The sequence below is a fragment of the Oncorhynchus mykiss genome, chromosome 8, assembly GCF_013265735.2.
Source record: "Oncorhynchus mykiss isolate Arlee chromosome 8, USDA_OmykA_1.1, whole genome shotgun sequence".
Lineage (NCBI taxonomy): Eukaryota > Metazoa > Chordata > Actinopteri > Salmoniformes > Salmonidae > Oncorhynchus > Oncorhynchus mykiss.
In genome coordinates, this window is record NC_048572.1 from 85,390,915 (window position 1) to 85,411,704 (window position 20,790).

At 42.6% G+C, this 20,790-nt stretch overlaps 1 protein-coding gene across 2 annotated transcripts in view; it reads left to right on the forward strand.

The window, feature by feature from the left end:
* The window catches only part of LOC110530835 (1-phosphatidylinositol 4,5-bisphosphate phosphodiesterase delta-1), a 45,607-nt gene extending 26,182 nt beyond the window's left edge, over positions 1-19,425 (forward strand). For both annotated transcript variants that reach the window (XM_036986605.1, XM_036986604.1), the window contains exons 6-16: positions 1,224-1,452; positions 1,733-1,934; positions 2,677-2,821; positions 3,138-3,290; positions 5,462-5,614; positions 5,985-6,144; positions 8,231-8,347; positions 11,819-11,997; positions 14,656-14,788; positions 14,924-15,073; positions 18,487-19,425. In XM_036986605.1, the coding sequence (XP_036842500.1) occupies positions 1,224-1,452; positions 1,733-1,934; positions 2,677-2,821; positions 3,138-3,290; positions 5,462-5,614; positions 5,985-6,144; positions 8,231-8,347; positions 11,819-11,997; positions 14,656-14,788; positions 14,924-15,073; positions 18,487-18,575 (1,710 nt within the window). In that variant the 3' untranslated portion in view covers positions 18,576-19,425. The remainder of the gene's footprint in view (positions 1-1,223; positions 1,453-1,732; positions 1,935-2,676; positions 2,822-3,137; positions 3,291-5,461; positions 5,615-5,984; positions 6,145-8,230; positions 8,348-11,818; positions 11,998-14,655; positions 14,789-14,923; positions 15,074-18,486) is intronic.
* The last annotated feature ends 1,365 nt before the right edge of the window (positions 19,426-20,790 follow it).

Sequence of the window (20,790 nt, forward strand, 5' to 3'; positions counted from 1 at the left end):
GTGTAGAGGCCTGGTGTACAGTGTAGAGGCCTGGTGTAGAGGATAGAGGCCTTGTGTACAGTGTAGAGGCCTGGTGTACAGTGTAGAGGCCTGGTGTACAGTGTAGAGGCCTTGTGTACAGTGTCTCTAACATGGAACCCAAACCGGTTGCGTGCGTGCCACATCGTGCATAAATGTATTTTGTCCCCCCACACGAAACGCGATCACGACACGCAGGTTAAAATATCAAAACAAACTCTGAACCAATTATAATAATTTTGGGACAGGTCGAAAAGCATTAAACATGTATGGGTATTTAGCTAGCTAGCTTGCACTTACAAGCTAATTTGTCCTATTTAGCTAGCTTGCTGTTGCTTGCTAATTTGTCCTGGGATATAAACATTGAGTTGTTATTTTACCTGAAATGCACAAAGTCCTCTACTCCACCAATTAATCCACACATAAAACGGTCAACCGTTTCTAGTCATTTCTCCTCCTTCCAGGCTTTTTCTCCTCTTGACTTTATATTGCGATTGGCAACTTTCATAAAATAGGTGCATTACCGCCACTGACCTCGTTCGTCTTTCAGTCACCCACGTGGGTATAAACAATGAGGAGATTGCACATGGGTACCTGCTTCTATAAACCAATGAGGAGATGGGAGAGGCAGGACTTGCATCGTGATCTGCGTCACAAATAGAACTGACTTCTATTTTAGCCCTTGGCAACGCAGACAGTCGTTGGCTCGCGCGAGCAGTGTTTGTGCAATAATTGATTAATATATATTTCTAAATGTATTTTGCAACAGTCGCACACGCGATGCGAATGGTGTAGTCAGCCTGTAAGGTGCTTGAGGAGAAGCTCTGTCTTCTGTCTTTCACACTCCACCTTCAAGACAGACAAGGAGGCAGGGATCAGCGGTCAGGAGGCAGGGTCACAGGTCAGGAGGCAGGGTCAAGAGGCAGAGTCAGGAGGCAGGGGTCAGGGTTCAGGAACAGGGTCAGGAGGCAGGGGTCAGGAGGCAGGTGCAGGAACAGGGTCAGGAGGCAGAGGCAGGGGTCTGGTGGCAGGGTCAGGAGGCAGGGGCAGGAGGCAGGGTCAGGAGGCAGGGTCAGGAGGCAGGGGTCAGGAGGCAGGGTCAGGAGACAGGGGTCAGGAGGCAGGGGTCAGGAGGCAGGGTCAGGAGAGCAACAGCATTTTGATGCACCAATGAATGTCTTTCTCTATCTATCTCTATCCTGTAGGAGTGTGACCAGTCTAAGTGTGGCCACCTGGCTGGCGATGAGATAGAGCACTTCTACAGCCTTTTGACCCATCGCCAGGAGATAGACACCATCTACGGAGAATACGCTAAGACCATGGGCTTCATGAGCGCTGAAAATCTACTGGAGTTCCTGATTAAAGAGCAGAGAGAGGAGGCAACGCTAGCCGATGCACACAGACTCATCAACAAGTACGAATTGGATGATAAAGGTGATTATGAATGAATATTTAGTTGTTATGCCTTCACAGCAACATAGAAGAGCATTCATAAAGTCTTCCTAAGCCCTACATACAGTAGACGTTTCAAAAAATCATTTAGAAGACAAATTCTACTACATAACACAGCATTCCTGTGAGACTGGGCAGCTGTCCAAATCATTCCAAACAGTTCAGAGTTAACTTCCTATTCAGTAACGACACTTCTGCTCATTTGAATTGTCAGCAGTCTGTCTTGTAGTTAGAGTCTGACATCTGTCTGGTCTAAATGCAGCCAAAGAGAAGCAGCTGATGACCCAAGATGGTTTCCTGATGTATCTCCACATGCCCGAGGGTCTGGTGCTGAATCCTACCCACAAGGCCGTGCACCAGGACATGAGCCAGCCCCTGAACCACTACTTCATCTCCTCGTCTCACAACACATACCTGATGGAAGACCAGCTCAAAGGGCCCAGCAGTACTGAGGCCTACGCCAGGTATAAATGACAGACATCATCTAGGACAATGTTTTTCCAAACCTTTCCTTGAGTAACCTCAGCTAGTTCCACCTATTTGATCTACTCTGGTATTACAGTAGTACACTTGATTCAACTGAGTAACCTCAGCTAGTTCCACCTATTTGATCTACTCTGGTATTACAGTAGTACACTTGATTCAACTGAGTAACCTCAGCTAGTTCCACCTATTTGATCTACTCTGGTATTACAGTAGTACACTTGACTCAACTGGTCTGGACTAAGATTTACTAGCTTTTGTAATGTTTCTTAGCTTCTATTCTTATGGAAGACACTGTGGACATTTAAAAACCTGTACTTGTCAGTGTCTGCCTGGGAATGAGTCAAGTCAGGACATGTTGTTAAAACATTAGTTAAACAGTTAAACAGTAACTCTTCGTAGGGCTCTTATAAAACAGTTATAACCCTTCGTAGGGATCTTATAAAACAGTTATAACCCTTCATAGGGATCTTATGAAACCATTATAACCCTTCGTAGGGCTCTTATGAAACTGTTATAACCCTTCGTAGGGATCTTATGAAACCGTTATAACCCTTCGTAGGGATCTTATAAAACAGCTATAACCCTTCGTAGGGCTCTTATAAAACAGTTATAACCGTTCGTAGGGCTCTTATAAAACAGTTATAACCGTTCGTAGGGCTCTTATAAAACAGTTATAACCCTTCGTAGGGCTCTTTTAAAAACAGTTATAACCCTTCGTAGGGCTCTTATAAAGGGCTGTCGCTGTGTGGAGCTGGACTGCTGGGACGGGTCAGACGGAGAGCCAGTCATCTACCATGGATACACCCTCACTTCCAAGATCCTGTTTAAAGACACCATCAAAGCCATCAAGGAGTACGCCTTTAAGGTAGACTAAAGTTCCATGTCAACTTTGTAGAATTGTATCTGTCCTGTTCCTGTTTAATTCATATCATGTTTGATGACAACATTAATTACAGATGGTCATCCTTCTTATCAACAGAGGCCCAAAAGGCTCGGGCCTTTTCCCGTGTCAAATACTTACGCTGCACTTTATTCTGTTTGTCCAGTACAATGAAATCAAAGGAATATTCCCAAAAGTCTAAACTCCATGCTAAATCAAGCGCCTACAGAAATGATTTCACACATTTATTTGACTCAGGTCTGGAGTTGAACTGTATTTAACTGTCTCTGTCTGTCCCCAGACCTCGGACTACCCAGTGATCCTGTCCTTGGAGAATCACTGTAGTGTGGAGCAGCAGAGGGTCATGGCCCAGCACATGAGCTCCATCCTGGGCAGCGCTCTGCTCACCTCCCCCCTGGGGGACCAGATGCCCACAGGCTTCCCCTCCCCAGAGGTGGCTGGCTATAGTCTCTAGTCTACTGTTTCATATAAGAGTCACTGTCTGCGTGTATATGAGGAAGTGTATGATATGCAGAATTCTTACAGTTCCCCTCTTTTCACAACACATTCTAGATTTACTTCTGTTTTAATGTGCCTAGTGCTTCCTAGGACCAGGAGCATTTCCTGTCCAGGAATGTCTCTAGTTCCTTAGTCAAGAAGAACTTAAAAATATACACTGAGTATACCAAACATTATGAACACCTGCTCTTTCCCTGACATATACTGACCAGGTGAATCCAGGTGAAAGTTGATCCCTTATTGATGTCACTTGTTTAAAAACATCTTATGCCTGGGGGCAGTATTGAGTAGCTTGGATGAATAAGGTGCCCAGAGTAAACGGCCTGCTACTCAGTTCCAGCTGCTAATATATGCATATTATTAGTATATTTGGATAGAAAACACTCTGAAGTTTCTAAAACTGTTTGAATGATGTCTGTGAGTATAACAGAACTCATATGGCAGGCGAAAACCTGAGAAAAATCCAACCAGGAAGTGGGAAATCTGAGGTTTGTAGTTTTTCAACTCATTGCCATTCCAAAATACAGTGTCTGTGGGGTCATTTTGCACTTCCTAAGGCTTCCACTAAGATGTCAACAGAATTTAGAACCTTGTTTGATGCTTCTACTGTGAAGGGTGGCCGAAGGAGAGGGGATTGAGCCAGGTGTCTGGCAGAGAGCCACGAGCTCGTGACGCGCGGTCATGCGAAAGTTAGCTTTCGTTTCCTTTGCTTTTCTGCAGAAAAAGGAATTCTCCGGTTGGAACATTATTGAAGATTAATGAGAAAAACATCCTAAAGATTGATTCTATACTTCGTTTGACATGTTTCTATGACCTGTAATATAACTTTTTGGACCTTTCGTCCGACCTTTCGGCGCGTTTGGATTTGTTTACCAAACGCACTAACAGAAGGAGGTATTTGGACATACATTTTATCAAACAAATCAAACATTTATTGTGGAACTGGGATTCCTGGGAGTGCATTCTGATGAAGATCATCAAAGGTAAGTGAATATTTATCATGTTATTTCTGACTTCTGTTGACTGCACAATATGGCGGATATCTTTTTGGCTTGTTTGGTCTCTGAGCGCCGTACTCAGATTATTGCATGGTTTGCTTTTTCCGTAAAGCTTTTTTGAAATCTGACACAGCGGTTGCATTAAGGAGAAGTGAATTTAAAATTCCATGTATAACACTTGTATCTTTGATCAATGTTTATTATGAGTATTTCTGGAAATTGATGTGGCTCTCTACAAAATCACCAGATGTTTTTGGAACTACTGAACATAACACGCCAATGTATACTGAGATTTTTTTATATAAATATGAATTTTACCGAACAAAACATATATGTGTAACATGAAGTCCTATGAGTGTCATCTGATGAAGATCATCAAAGGTTAGTGATTCATTTTATCTCTATTTCTGCTTTTTGTGACTCCTGTCTTTGGCTGGAAAAATTGCTGTTTTTCTGTGACTTGGTGGTGATCTAAAATAATCGTTTGTGGTGCTTTTGCTGTAAAGCCTTTTTGAAATTGGACACTGTGGTGGGATTAACAACAAGATTACCTTTAAAATGGTATAAAATACTTGTATGTTTGAGGAATTTTAATTATGAGATTTCTGTTGTTTGAATTTGGCGCCCTGCACTTTCACTGGCTGTTGTCATATCAATCCCGTTAGCGGGATCTCAGCCATAAGAAGCTAAATCACTTCAATCAGTTTAGATGAATGGGAGGAGACAGGTTAAATAATTATTTTAAACCATTTAAGTGCCTTTGAACAGGGTATGGTAGTAGATGCCAGGCACACAGGTTTGTGTCAAGAACTTGTTTTTTCACACTCAACAGTTTACCGTGTGTTTCAAGAATGGTCCACCACCCATAGGACATCCAGTTAACTTGACACAACTGTGGGAAGCATTGGAGTCAACATGGGCCAGCATCCTTTGGAACGCTTTTGACACCAACGAATTGAGGCTGTTCTGAGGGCAAAACGCAATATTAGATAGGTGTTTCCTAGTGTTTGGTATACTCAGTGTATATAGTTTTATTCCATCACATTATCAGAGCCTTTGTGAACTAACACATTAAGATAATTTTTTATATGTGTGTCACATTCGTCAGGAGCTGAAGGAGAGGTTCCTGGTCAAAGGGAAGAGGTTAACTAAACTGGAGGCCTGCTTTGGCCCTGAGGAGACAGCTGGGGATGATGGTAGCTTAACTGAGGAGGAGGAGGATGACAAAGAGGAGGAGGAAGAGGAGAAGAAGAAGGCCACGGTAGGGGAATAGGAGCCAAACCTACTATGGCACTCCAATAGTATCATTGTGACGGCCCCCTCCCTGTCTTATACACCATATAACTGTATTGCAACATACTGTGTATGTTCTATATGTTCTGTATGTTCTATATGTTCTGTATGTTCTATATGTTCTGTATGTTCTGTATGTTCTGTATGTTCTATATGTTCTGTATGTTCTATATGTTCTGTATGTTCTATATGTTCTGTATGTTCTGTATGTTCTATATGTTCTATATGTTCTGTATGTTCTATATGTTCTAGTAGAGCTGGAGTGTGTTACCATTCTGTCCAAACTACTGTACAGTAAAGCTGAAGTGAGCTGAAGTGTGAATGTGTTTGATCTGCAGGAAGGTAAAAAACTGAAGCTGGCTAAGGAGCTGTCAGACATGGTGATCTACTGTAAGAGCGTCCATTTCAACGGATTCCAGGACGCTAAAGATAACCTGGGCTTCTACGAGATGTCCTCCTTCAAGGAAAGGAAAGCTATGGCGTTGGCTGAGGAGTCTGGTGAGCATGTTAACTGTGAAGCTGAGGAGTCTGGTCATGTTAACTGTGAAGCTGAGGAGTCTGGTGAGAATGTTAACTGTGAAGCTGAGGAGTCTGGTGAGAATGTTAACTGTGAAGCTGAGGAGTCTGGTGAGAATGTTAACTGTGAAGCTGAGGAGTCTGGTGAGAATGTTAACTGTGAAGCTGAGGAGTCTGGTGAGAATGTTAACCGTGAAGCTGAGGAGTCTGGTGAGCATGTTAACCGTGAAGCTGAGGAGTCTGGTGAGAGTGTTAATTGTGAAGCTGAGGGTGCCGTGGAGAGTACATTTTTTATTTTGCTCAAGCGTTTAGCTACAGTACCTATTACAACCTATCGCCACTTATCGCAGAAAATGTTTAGCAAATATAGGGAGTGTTACTTTATTCACCATGAACGGCGATCAGTTTACCCACCCTTTTTTTTACCACTACGTCACTGCTGTGAAGGTTTCTACCTCTACGTCACTGCTGTGAAGGTTTCTACCTCTACGTCACTGCTGTGAAGGTTTTTACCTCTACGTCACTGCTGTGAAGATTTTTACCTCCACGTCACTGCTGTGAAGGTTTCTACCTCTACATCACTGCTGTGAAGGTTTCTACCTCTACATCACTGCTGTGAAGGTTTTTACCACTACGTCACTGCTGTGAAGGTTTCTACCTCTACGTCACTGCTGTGAATGTTTCTACCTCTACATCACTGCTGTGAAGGTTTCTACCTCTACATCACTGCTGTGAAGGTTTTTACCTCTACGTCACTGCTGTGAAGGTTTCTACCTCTACGTCACTGCTGTGAAGGTTTTTACCTCTACGTCACTGCTGTGAAGGTTTCTACCTCTACATCACTGCTGTGAAGGTTTCTACCTCTACATCACTGCTGTGAAGGTTTTTACCTCTACGTCACTGCAGTGAAGGTTTTTACCACTACGTCACTGCTGTGAAGGTTTCTACCTCTACGTCACTGCTGTGAAGGTTTTTACCTCTACGTCACTGCTGTGACGGTTTCTACCTCTACATCACTGCTGTGAAGGTTTCTACCTCTACGTCACTGCTGTGAAGGTTTTTACCTCTACGTCACTGCTGTGAAGGTTTTTACCTCTACGTCACTGCTGTGAAGGTTTTTACCTCTTTTTCACTGCTGTGAAGATTTTTACCACTACGTCACTGCTGTGAAGGTTTCTACCTCTACGTCACTGCTGTGAAGGGTTCTACCTCTACGTCACTGCTGTGAAGGTTTCTACCTCTACATCACTGCTGTGAAGGTTTCTACCTCTACGTCACTGCTGTGAAGGTTTTTACCTCTACGTCACTGCTGTGAAGGTTTTTACCTCTACGTCACTGCTGTGAAGGTTTTTACCTCTACGTCACTGCTGTGAAGGTTTCTACCTCTACGTCACTGCTGTGAAGGTTTCTACCTCTACGTCACTGCTGTGAAGGTTTCTACCTCTACGTCACTGCTGTGAAGGTTTTTACCTCTACGTCACTGCTGTGAAGGTTTTTACCTCTACTTCACTGCTGTGAAGGTTTTTACCTCTACGTCACTGCTGTGAAGGTTTTTACCACTACGTCACTGCTGTGAAGGTTTCTACCTCTACGTCACTGCTGTGAAGGTTTCTACCTCTACGTCACTGCTGTGAAGGTTTTTACCACTACGTCACTGCTGTGAAGGTTTTTACCTCTACGTCACTGCTGTGAAGGTTTCTACCTCTACGTCACTGCTGTGAAGGTTATATTAGACTAACACAAATGGAGAAAATTATTTCAACTTCATTGAACTTAATTGTACACAAAGATAGTACACAAAACGTCTTGTTAATAGTTTCTCATCACACTCCAGTAAGGATATGAGAATGACGTTGTTCTGTATAGGTTCTGTAGAGCTAAGTGACATCTCTCTCTCTTTTTGTTTTCTCTTTCTCTCTTGTTTTGTTCTCTCTCTCTATCTCTCTTTTGTTTGTTCTCTCTCTCTATCTCTCTCTCTTGTTTTGCTCTCTCTCTCTATCTCTCTCTCTTGTTTTGTTCTCTCTCTCTCTCTCTCTTTTGTTTGTTCTCTCTCTCTCTCTCTCTCCAGCCAACAGCTACATCCATCACAATGTGGACAAGCTGAGTCGTATCTATCCAGCAGGCACCAGAACAGACTCATCCAACTATAACCCTGTACCCTTGTGGAACGCAGGCTGTCAGATCGGTAAGACTGTCTAAAAGAAGAAGGGACAAGGGCAAGAGGGAATGTTTTCATATAGTAAATGTGCTGTGGTACAATTCTCTCCTGAAGTTAGGCAGCAGGTAGCCTAGCGGTTAAGACTTTCGTGTCTTTAGTATCATTAAAGGTGAAGACTTATCTTATCTAATCAATTCTCTGTAATTATTATTACGTGATTAAACTAATCATGTAAATGTAATTAACGAGGAAGTCGGGGCACCACGGAAAATGTTCAGATTACAAAGGTATAATTTTCTGAATATAACTCTTCAGATATTTTAATATCTGATCAACTAGTCAATTAATTAATATTATTACCTTTGTCTCATCTGAATGTCGTAAATTGTTGGTTATCTGCACAAACCCAGCCTTTACTATAAATCATCCATACACCAACTGGCTCAATTATTTATTTACTAACTAATTAAACAACATTAACAAACATACATTATACCGTCCCTAGTGGACTAAACAAAAACCGTTTGGTTATAACGCGTGTGGCACACCAGGGGGTTTGGTCAAGTAGTTTACACAGATCAGACACAGAGTGTGATTAGCTCGGTTTCAAGGGTGTCTATTAAATAATACATCAAAAGATAAGGATAGGTCTCCCCCATGAGACCCTCTCCGGGATATCGTCGTCTGGGCTCCGGGTCTTGCTGTATCCTGTCGGGCACACAAACTCAACCGTCTTAGCTCGGGCACCATCTGCAACTACACGGAAGTCACCTTACTTCACCCAGTTCTTCCCTGTGTGCTGCCCTTCTGGCAGCTTTATGGGACTTGAACAGCTGGTGAGCAATCAGCCCTTGATTACTCACCAATCCCCAATCACCCCCAATTAGTCCTAGCCGGAAAGCCTGTCGTGACCTGGCACGTCCAGCAGATGGCGCCATCGCCTCGTGATGTATACTCCGTCTGTCACCAGGCCTCGACGAGTCTCCCCCTGGTGGCTGACCTGCTGTACGACACACACGATAGATTCAGAAGGGATTTTGGAAGGAAGACTAAGGGACATGAGTCTCTATGCGAAGCTATTCTCTCATAAATACATATGCCACTTACGATCGCTCATTCGGAAAAGCAATACATTGTATTTACGTGAAGCTGGTGATGTGAGGCTCTGGTTTGCCCAGTCGATGTCGCCCTGTCCTTTGTGGAATCTTCCAGGTCGTCGTGTGAGAAATTCACGTGTTCTGAGAGGTTCATCTCTCTCTGGAGATCCGTCCACGTCGGTCAGTGTTGTCGTACTAGATTTGCTACATTTCCAGCTGCAGTCTGTTATGCTGTCATCTAGGACTCACTTCTTCTTGAGTGATCAATAGTTCAGAATTCATACCATTTCACGTGTAGAGCAAGCGCCCACGTTTCCTGGCCTGTATGGTTGACATTAGAATTAGCCCTTTTAAACGTGAGGATTTATTCTGAACTTGAGTGACTTTTCGTTATGCGGAGTGGATATCCACAGCTTGCCCTGGGGCTTGCTTAGTCCAATGTGAATTGGGTCACGGGGGCACTTATAGAAATGTAGAAAAGGGGGTTTATCATTTCCAACCAATGTCTATTCACCTGGGCGTGGCTACTGACTTAGTTAAACTTTACAGGGAAGATGATTTTCTCATTTTGAGTTGAGTTTATTTAATTTTTTATTTGTACTGGGACATTAAACCAGTTGCGACGAGCAAACCCGGATCTGGGATCCTATTTATATCCTCAAGCTCATTACCATAACGCAACATTAACTATTCATGAAAATCGCAAATGAAATGAAATAAATATATTAGCTCTCAAGCTTAGCCTTTTGTTAACAACACTGTCATCTCAGATTTTCAAAATATGCTTTTGAACCATAGCTAAACAAGCATTTGTGTAAGGGTATTGATAGCTAGCATACCATTAAGCCTGGCATTCAGCATGCAACATTTTCACAAAAACAAGAAAAGCATTCAAATAAAATAATTTACCTTTGAAGAACTTCAGATGTTTTCAATGAGGAGACTCTCAGTTAGATAGCAAATGTTCAGTTTTTCCAAAAATATTATTTGTGTAGGAGAAATCGCTCTGTTTTGTTCTTCACGTTTGGCTGAGAAAAAAACCTGAAAATTCAGTCATAACAACGCAAACTTTTTTCCAAATTAACTCCATAATATCGACAGAAACATGGCAAACGTTGTTTAGAATCAATCCTCAAGGTGTTTTTCACATATCTATTCGATGATAAGTCACTCCTGGCAGTTTGGTTTCTCCTCTCTTCAAAATGGAAAAATGTGCGCACCTGGAGATTGCGCAATAGTTTCGACGGAGGACACCTAGCGGACACCTGGTAAATGTAGTCTCTTATGGTCAATTTTCCAATGATATGCCTACAAATACGTCACAATGCTGTAAACACCTTGGGGAAACGACAGAAAGTGTAGGCTCTCTCCTTGCGCATTCACAGCCATATAAGGAGACATTGGTACACAGCGCCTCAAAAATCTGTCTCACTTCCTGTATGAAATGTAATCTTGGTTTCGCCTGTAGCATTAGTTCTGTGGCACTCACAGACAATATCTTTGCAGTTTTGGAAACGTCAGAGTGTTTTCTTTCCAAAGCTGTCAATTATATGCATAGTCGAGCATCTTTTCGTGACAAAATATCTTGTTTAAAACGGGAACGTTTTTCATCCGAAAATGAAATACTGCCCCCAGAGTTTCATGAGGTTACCCAATGTTTCAGTACAAGTGACGGTTTTAGCCAGCCGGCTCATTTTCAACCGCAGTTCCTGGGCAGGTTAAATTTTAAAAAAAAAGTTAACATCACATTACATCATTTCGCAAATAGTTTCATCTTTACTCATTCATTTTAAACAAGAATAAGTTGAAAGCCTCGTAACTGAGGGACCTGTATAAAGAGAGTTAGGGTAATGTATCTGTATTGTCTTTCATGAGGTCACAAACATGAAACAGAATGGACCGGGTCGTAGCTCCACCGACCGTTTACACATTCTCCAAAATAGGAATATTGTTCAATTCTCAAATTCTGGGATGTAGTAGAATTCGGCGGGAGAATCCCTTTGTCTTAATGTGAAACTTTCTCTCTCTATACCGCATGGTCATGGAGAGAGGAGTCTCTGTGGTATTTACGACGTGGTTGTAAGGTCCTAAAACTGAGGGGGGGGGGGGGGGGTTGTTCACGTCTCTGCTAGCCAATTCACTGAAAGGGCTTGCGTCAAGACAAAAGCTTTGGGCCGACTCCGTGAAAAAATCTGTCAATGTGCCCTTGAGCAAGGCACTCTGGATAACATCATCTGTCAAATGATTTTTGTCAAATGATTTTTAAATGTACACTCCCCCTCATGGATTTTAAAGGACTGGTGTGAGGAAATCATGCTTACACCATCCATTAGGAGTGAGCATTCTAGAAGGGTAAGGATTCTCCCCACAACTGTTACTTAATCTCCTCTCCCCCTGTCAGTGTCCCTGAACTTCCAGACCTCCTGTAATGACATGGATGTGAACCAGGGTCGGTTCCTGACCAACGGGAAGACAGGATACGTCCTAAAGCCGGCCTACATGAGGGACCTGGGGTCAGAGTTTGACCCCATCACTCTGACCGCGGGACCGTGGCTGCAGCACAAGACGCTCCACCTCATGGTCAGACTCATTCTCTGGCTTGTTGGTTATATGTACATATCTCATTGACCTCGTACCCCTGCACATCGACTCAGTACTGGTACACCGTACATTTAGCCAAATTATTGACCTCGTACCCCTGCACATCGACTCAGTACTGGTACACCGTACATTTAGCCAAATTATTGACCTCATACCCCTGCACATCGACTCAGTACTGGTACACCGTGCATTTAGCCAAATTATTGACCTCGTACCCCTGCACATCGACTCAGTACTGGTACACCGTGCATTTAGCCAAATTATTGACCTCGTACCCCTGCACATCGACTCAGTACTAGTACACCGTACATTTAGCCAAATTATTGACCTCGTACCCCTGCACATCGACTCAGTACTGGTACACCGTGCATTTAGCCAAATTATTGACCTCGTACCCCTGCACATCGACTCAGTACTGGTACACCGTGCATTTAGCCAAATTATTGACCTCGTACCCCTGCACATCGACTCAGTACGGGTACACCGTGCATTTAGCCAAATTATTGACCTCGTACCCCTGCACATCGACTCAGTACTGGTACACCGTGCATTTAGCCAAATTATTGACCTCGTACCCCTGCACATCGACTCAGTACGGGTACACCGTGCATTTAGCCAAATTATTGACCTCGTACCCCTGCACATCGACTCAGTACGGGTACACCGTGCATTTAGCCAAATTATTGACCTCGTACCCCTGCACATCGACTCAGTACGGGTACACCGTGCATTTAGCCAAATTATTGACCTCGTACCCCTGCACATCGACTCAGTACGGGTACACCGTGCATTTAGCCAAATTATTGACCTCGTACCCCTGCACATCGACTCAGTACTGGTACACCGTACATTTAGCCAAATTATTGTTACTCGTTGTGTTTCTATTATTACATGTTTTACTTTTCTATTATTTCTCTATTTTCTTCCTCTCTGTATTGCTGGGAAGGACCCATACGTCAGCATTTCACTGTTAGTCTACACGTTGTTTACCAAGGACCCATACGTCAGCATTTCACTGTTAGTCTACACGTTGTTTTACCAAGGACCCATACGTCAGCATTTCACTGTTAGTCTACACGTTGTTTACCAAGGACCCTTCAGTCAGCATTTCACTGTTAGTCTACACGTTGTTTACCAAGGACCCATACGTCAGCATTTCACTGTTAGTCTACACGTTGTTTACCAAGGACCCATACGTCAGCATTTCACTGTTAGTCTACACGTTGTTTACCAAGGACCCATACGTCAGCATTTCACTGTTAGTCTACACGTTGTTTACCAAGGACCCATACGTCAGCATTTCACTGTTAGTCTACACGTTGTTTTACCAAGGACCCATACGTCAGCATTTCACTGTTAGTCTACACGTTGTTTTACCAAGGACCCATACGTCAGCATTTCACTGTTAGTCTACACGTTGTTTACCAAGGACCCTTCAGTCAGCATTTCACTGTTAGTCTACACGTTGTTTACCAAGGACCCATACGTCAGCATTTCACTGTTAGTCTACACGTTGTTTACCAAGGACCCATACGTCAGCATTTCACTGTTAGTCTACACGTTGTTTACCAAGGACCCATACGTCAGCATTTCACTGTTAGTCTACACGTTGTTTACCAAGGACCCATACGTCAGCATTTCACTGTTAGTCTACACGTTGTTTTACCAAGGACCCATACGTCAGCATTTCACTGTTAGTCTACACGTTGTTTACCAAGGACCCATACGTTAGCATTTCACTGTTAGTCTACACGTTGTTTACCAAGGACCCATACGTCAGCATTTCACTGTTAGTCTACACGTTGTTTACCAAGGACCCATACGTCAGCATTTCACTGTTAGTCTACACGTTGTTTACCAAGGACCCATACGTCAGCATTTCACTGTTAGTCTACACGTTGTTTTACCAAGGACCCATACGTCAGCATTTCACTGTTAGTCTACACGTTGTTTTACCAAGGACCCATACGTCAGCATTTCACTGTTAGTCTACACGTTGTTTACCAAGGACCCATACGTCAGCATTTCACTGTTAGTCTACACGTTGTTTACCAAGGACCCATACGTCAGCATTTCACTGTTAGTCTACACGTTGTTTACCAAGGACCCATACGTCAGCATTTCACTGTTAGTCTACACGTTGTTTACCAAGGACCCATACGTCAGCATTTCACTGTTAGTCTACACGTTGTTTACCAAGGACCCATACGTCAGCATTTCACTGTTAGTCTACACGTTTTTTTACCAAGGACCCATACGTCAGCATTTCACTGTTAGTCTACACGTTGTTTACCAAGGACCCATACGTCAGCATTTCACTGTTAGTCTACACGTTGTTTACCAAGGGACCCATACGTCAGCATTTCACTGTTAGTCTACACGTTGTTTACCAAGGACCCATATGTCAGCATTTCACTGTTAGTCTACACGTTGTTTACCAAGGACCCATACGTCAGCATTTCACTGTTAATCTATACGTTGTTTTACCAAGCAATGTGACGAATAAAATTTTATTTTTTTTGTCATATATACAGTAGCTTGTGTGTTATCAACGTTCACTCTCTTATGACCACGTTTCCACATTGATGATGACGAAAACGCTGACCATGTAGTCGTTTTCCCCTTTGTCATTCCCAGATCATCTCAGCCCAGCAGCTTCCAAAAGTGAACCAGAAAAAGACATCCATTGTGGACGCGCTGGTCAAAGTGGAGATACACGGGGTGCCTGCTGACACCGCAGATAAAGAGACGCCGTACATCGGGAACAATGGTATGAGAATTCACACACCCAAAGTGCTTAGCAAGTGACACTGTTCTGACCCGAATTCAACAATGCTCATTTAACTAGCAGATGTTTCTACCAATGTGTAATAGGGTGCTTTCTTGTTTTTTTTGGACTGCTCAGGTTTCAACCCGATGTGGAATGAGAACTTTAAGTTTGATGTGTACGTGCCAGAGCTGGCCCTGGTCCGTTTTGTGGTCGAGGACCACGACTCTGTTACTGATAATGACTTCGTCGGACAGTTCACTGTACCATTCACCAGTTTACAGATGGGTAAGTTAGTAGTCATACCATTCACCAGTTTACAGATGGGTACGTTAGTAGTCATACCCTGCCATTCACCAGTTTACAGATGGGTAAGTTAGTAGTCATACCATTCACCAGTTTACAGATGGGTACGTTAGTAGTCATACCATTCACCAGTTTACAGATGGGTACGTTAGTAGTCATACCATTCACCAGTTTACAGATGGGTAAGTTAGTAGTCATACCATTCACCAGTTTACAGATGGGTAAGTTAGTAGCCATACCCTGCCATTCACTAGTTTACAGATGGGTAAGTTAGTAGTCATACCATTCACCAGTTTACAGATGGGTAGGTTAGTAGTCATACCATTCACCAGTTTACAGATGGGTAAGTTAGTAGTCATACCATTCACCAGTTTACAGATGGGTAAGTTAGTAGTCATACCATTCACCAGTTTACAGATGGGTAGGTTAGTAGTCATACCATTCACCAGTTTACAGATGGGTAAGTTAGTAGTCATACCATTCACCAGTTTACAGATGGGTACGTTAGTAGTCATACCATTCACCAGTTTACAGATGGGTAAGTTAGTAGTCATACCATTCACCAGTTTACAGATGGGTAAGTTAGTATTCATACCATTCACTAGTTTACAGATGAGTTAGTAGTCATACCATTCACCAGTTTACAGATGGGTACGTTAGTAGTCATACCATTCACTAGTTTACAGATGAGTTAGTAGTCATACCATTCACTAGTTTACAGATGAGTTAGTAGTCATACCATTCACCAGTTTACAGATGGGTAAGTTAGTAGTCATACCATTCACCAGTTTACAGATGGGTACGTTAGTAGTCATACCATTCACTAGTTTACAGATGGGTACGTTAGTAGTCATACCATTCACCAGTTTACAGATGGGTAAGTTAGTATTCATACCATTCACTAGTTTACAGATGAGTTAGTAGTCAGACCCTGCCATCCACCAGTTTACAGATTAGTTAGTAGTCATACCCTGCCATTCACATGTTTACAGATTAGTTAGTAGCTATACCCTGCCATTCACATGTTTACAGATTAGTTAGTACTCAGACCCTGCCATTCACATGTTTACAGATTAGTTAGTACTCAGACCCTGCCATTCACATGTTTACAGATTAGTTAGTAGCTATACCCTGCCATTCACATGTTTACAGATTAGTTAGTAGCTATACCCTGCCATTCACATGTTTACAGATTAGTAGTTAGTAGCCATACCCTGCCATTCACATGTTTACAGATTAGTAGTTAGTAGCCATACCCTGCCATTCACATGTTTACAGATTAGTAGTTAGTAGCTATACCCTGCCATTCACATGTTTACAGTTTAGTTAGTAGCTATACCCTTTGCCAGATGAGATGGGTGAGTTGGTAATAGATCCTTACAGTACCTTCAGTGTTTTAATACACTGGCAAGAGTCATCGTTCCAAAGTTCCAAAGTCCAAACTCAACCATTGGTTCTTTATTTTGATAGAAACGATTCTTAATCTACTAACACTGAAAGCCCATACTATGCTTTTCCTGTCAGTGTGACTAGATGATAGGGAAGTATTGTCTCCTCTCTGACACAGAGAACAGAGTCTCTGTCATAATGACAAGACTGTAAAGCTTTGTTTCGCTCTTTAACTACAGTACCAGTCAAAAGCTTGGACACACCATTTTCTACATTGTAGAATAATAGTGAAGACATCACAACTATGAAATAACACATATGGAATCATGTAGTAACCAAAAAAGTGTTAAACAAATCAAAATATATTCTTCAAAGTAGCCACCCATTTCAAGCACACTCTTGGAATTATCTCAACCAGCTTCATGAGGAATGCTTTTCCAACAGTCTTGAAGGAGTTCCCACATATGCTGAGCACTTGTTGGCTGCTTTTCCTTCATTCTGCGGTCCAACTCATCCCAAACCATCTTAATTGGGTTTAGGTTGGGTGATTGTGGAGGCCGGTCAACTGATGCAGGCGGCGCACAATTGGCCCAGCATTGTCCGGGTTATGGTTTGGCCGGGGTAGGCCGTCATTGTAAATATAAATGTGTTCTTAACTGACTTGCCTAATTAAATAAAGGTTAAATAAAAAATGCAGCATTCCATCACTCTCCTTCTTGGTCATATAGCCCTTAGATAAGCCTGGATGTGTGTTTTGGGTCATTGTCTTGTTGAAAAACAAATGATAGTCCCACTAAGTGCAAACCAGATGGGATGGCGTATCGCTGCAGAATGATGTGGTAGACATGCTGGTTAAGTGTGCCTTGAATTCTAAATAAATCACAGACAGTGTCAACAGCAAAGTTCCCCCACACCATCACACCTCCTCCTCCATGCTTCACGGTGGGATCTACACTTGCAAAGATCATCTGTTCACCTACTCTGCGTCAAACAAAGACATGGCGGTTGGGACCAAAAATCTCAAATTTGGACTCATCAGACAAAAGGACAGATTTCCACCAGTGTAATGTCCAAGCAAGTCTCTTCTTCTCATTGGTGTCCTTTAGTAGTGGTTTCTTTGCAGCAATTCGACCATGAAGGCCTGATTCACACAGTCTCCTCTGAACAGTTGATGTTGAGATGTGTCTGTTACTTGAACTCTGTGAAGCATTTATTTTGGCTGCAACCTGAAGTGCAGTTAACTCTAATAAATGTATCCTCTGCAGCAGAGGTAACTCTGTGTCTTCCTTTCCTGTGGCGGTCCTCATGAGAGACAGTTAACTCTAATGAACTTATCCTCTGCAGCAGAGGTAACTCTGGGTCTTCCTTTCCTGTGGCGGTCCTCATGAGAGCCAATTTCATCATAGCGCTTGATGGTTTTTGCGACTGCACTTGAATAAACTTTCAAAGTTCTTGAAATTTTCTGGATTAACTGACCTTCATGTCTTAAACTAATGATGGACTGTATTTTCTCTTTGCTTATTTGAGCTGTTCTTGCCATAATATGGACTTGATCTTTTACCAAATAGGGCTATCTTCTGTATACCAGCTCTTCCTTGTCACAACACAACGGATTGGCTCAAACACATTACATTAAGAAGGAAAGAAATTCCACAAAGGAACTTTTAACAAGGCACAACTGTTCATTGAAATGCATTCCAGGTGACTACCTCATGAAGCTGGTTGAGAGAATGCCAAGAGTGCGCAAATCTGTCATCAAGGCAAAGGGTGCATACTTTGAAGAATCTCAAATATAAAATATATGAATATTTGTTTAACACTTTTTTGGATACTACATGATTCCATATGTGTTATTTCATAGTTTTGACATTTTCACTATTATTCTACAATGTAGAAAATATTACAAAATAAAGACAAAAACCCTTGAATGACTAGGTGTCCAAACTTTTGACTGGTACTGTATACACACTGACTGTTCATTGACTGAGAACCTTCTCTCCGTTTAGGATACAGACATGTGCCGCTACTCAACAAGGAAGGAGACCCCCTTCCCTCAGCAGGACTGTTCGTACACATCATGATCATGGATGCCTAAAACAATCCCTGTCCGAATGTGCCATAATCACCACTGTGACTATCGTCCTGTCCCAAACAGACCTTCAGCCTTATACCACTACACCCTAGGGCATTAGAGTGGATCTGAAAGGATTGAATATGTGTAAGTGTCCTAGGGAGGAGGGGCTAGGGGTTGGTTTGGGATTGGGCCCGAGGAAGGCGGGGCTAGGGGTTGGTTTGGGATTTGGCCCGAGGTAGGCGGGGCCAGGGGTTGGTTTGGGACCGGGCCCGAGGGAGGCGGGGCTAGGGGTCGGTCTGGGCCCAGAGGACATCCTCCTCTGGATTTTTGAAAACTAATTATAATTAGCTTATCGAATAGGCAAGAAGATTATCTGTAACAGTAGAACTCCATTTGAGTTTTTTGTACTAGTATTTTTGGGAATTGTGACAAATGAACAAGTTTATCAAACTATCACATCACAGGGATTATACAAACCATTGTTTTTGTATACTCGGTATTATTATATTGTTAAAACACTTTTCATTTTGGATCGTTGTATTTTTTAAATTTTTTTGATGTCCACCATGTTGTATAATCAGTTTATTTAAATCAAGGTATTTAAATGATAATTTTAAGATAATTCATTGAATGAACAGTATTTGAAGCCAACAAACAGACAATATTTTATTTTTTACAAAGAAGCACTTAGATGTTTCAGCTTTTATTGTTATGAATCAATATCCACGTTGTATACAGAGCATTCGGGAAGGATTCAGACCCCTTGACTTTTGCCACATTTTGTTACGTTACAGACTTATTCTAAAATTAATTTAAGAAATGTTTTCCCTCATCGATCTACACACAATACCCCATAATGACCTCACAATACCCCATAATGACCTCACAATACCCCATAATGACATCACAATACCCCATAATGACATCACAATACCCCATAATGACATCACAATACCCCATAATGACATCACAATACCCCATAATGAAAGCAAAAACAGGTTTAGAAATGTTTTCTAATTTGTTAAAAAAAAACAAAAAAAACAGAATGACCTTATTTACATAAGTATTCAGACCCTTTGCTATGAGACTCGACATTGACCTCAGGTGCACCCATTGTTTCCATTGATCATCCTTGAGATGTTTCTACAACTTGATTGGAGTCCACCTGTGGAAAATTCAATTGATTGGACATGATTTAAAAAGGCACAGACCTGTCTATATGAAAAGGTCCCAGAGTTGACAGTGCATGTCAGGGCAAAAACCAAGCCATGAGGTCGATGGAATTGTCCCTAGAGCTCTGAGACAGAATTGTGTCAGATCTGGGGAAAGGTAACAAAAAAATTTCTGCAACATTGAATGTCCCCAAGAACACAGTGGCCTACATCATTATTTTTTTAAATGTAAACTTTATTTAACTAGGCAAGTCAGTTACGAACAAATTCTTATTTACAATGACAGCCTAGGAACAGTGAGATAACTGCCTTGTTCGGGGGGGAGACAGATTTTTACCTTGTCAGCTCAGAGATTTGATCTCGCAACCTTTCGGTTACTGCCCCAACGCTCCAAACACTAGGCTACCTGCCGCCCCATATTTACAATGACGGCCTACCCCGGCCAAACCCGGACGACGCTGGGCCAATTGTGCGCTGCCCTATGGGATTCCCAATCATAGCCGGATGTGATACAGCCTGGATTCAAACCATGGACTGTAGTGATGCCTCTTGCGCTTAGATGCAGTGCCTTAGACCGCCGCGCCACTCGGGAGCCCAATTCTTAAATTGAAGAAGATTGGAACCACCAAAACTCTTCCTGGAGCTGGCCCCCCAGCCAAACTGAGCAATAGGGGAGAAGGGCCTTGGTCAGGGAGGTTACAAAGAACTCAATGGTCACCATGACAGAGCTCCAGAGTTTCTCTGTGGATATGGGAGAGCCTTCCAGACCATCTCTGCAGCACTACACCAATCAGGATTTTATAGTAGAGTGGCCAGACGGAAGCCACTCCTCAGTAAAAAGCACATGACAGCCCACTTGGAGTTTGCCAAAAGGCACCTAAAGACTCTCAGACCATGAGAAACAAGATTATCTGGTCTGATGAAATCAAGATTGAACTCTTTGTCACGTCTGGAAGAAACCTGGCACCATCCCTACGGTGAAGCCTGGTGGTGGCAGCATGATGCTGTAGGGATGTTTTTCAGCGGCAGGGACTGGGAGACTAGGCAGGACAATGACTCTGAGC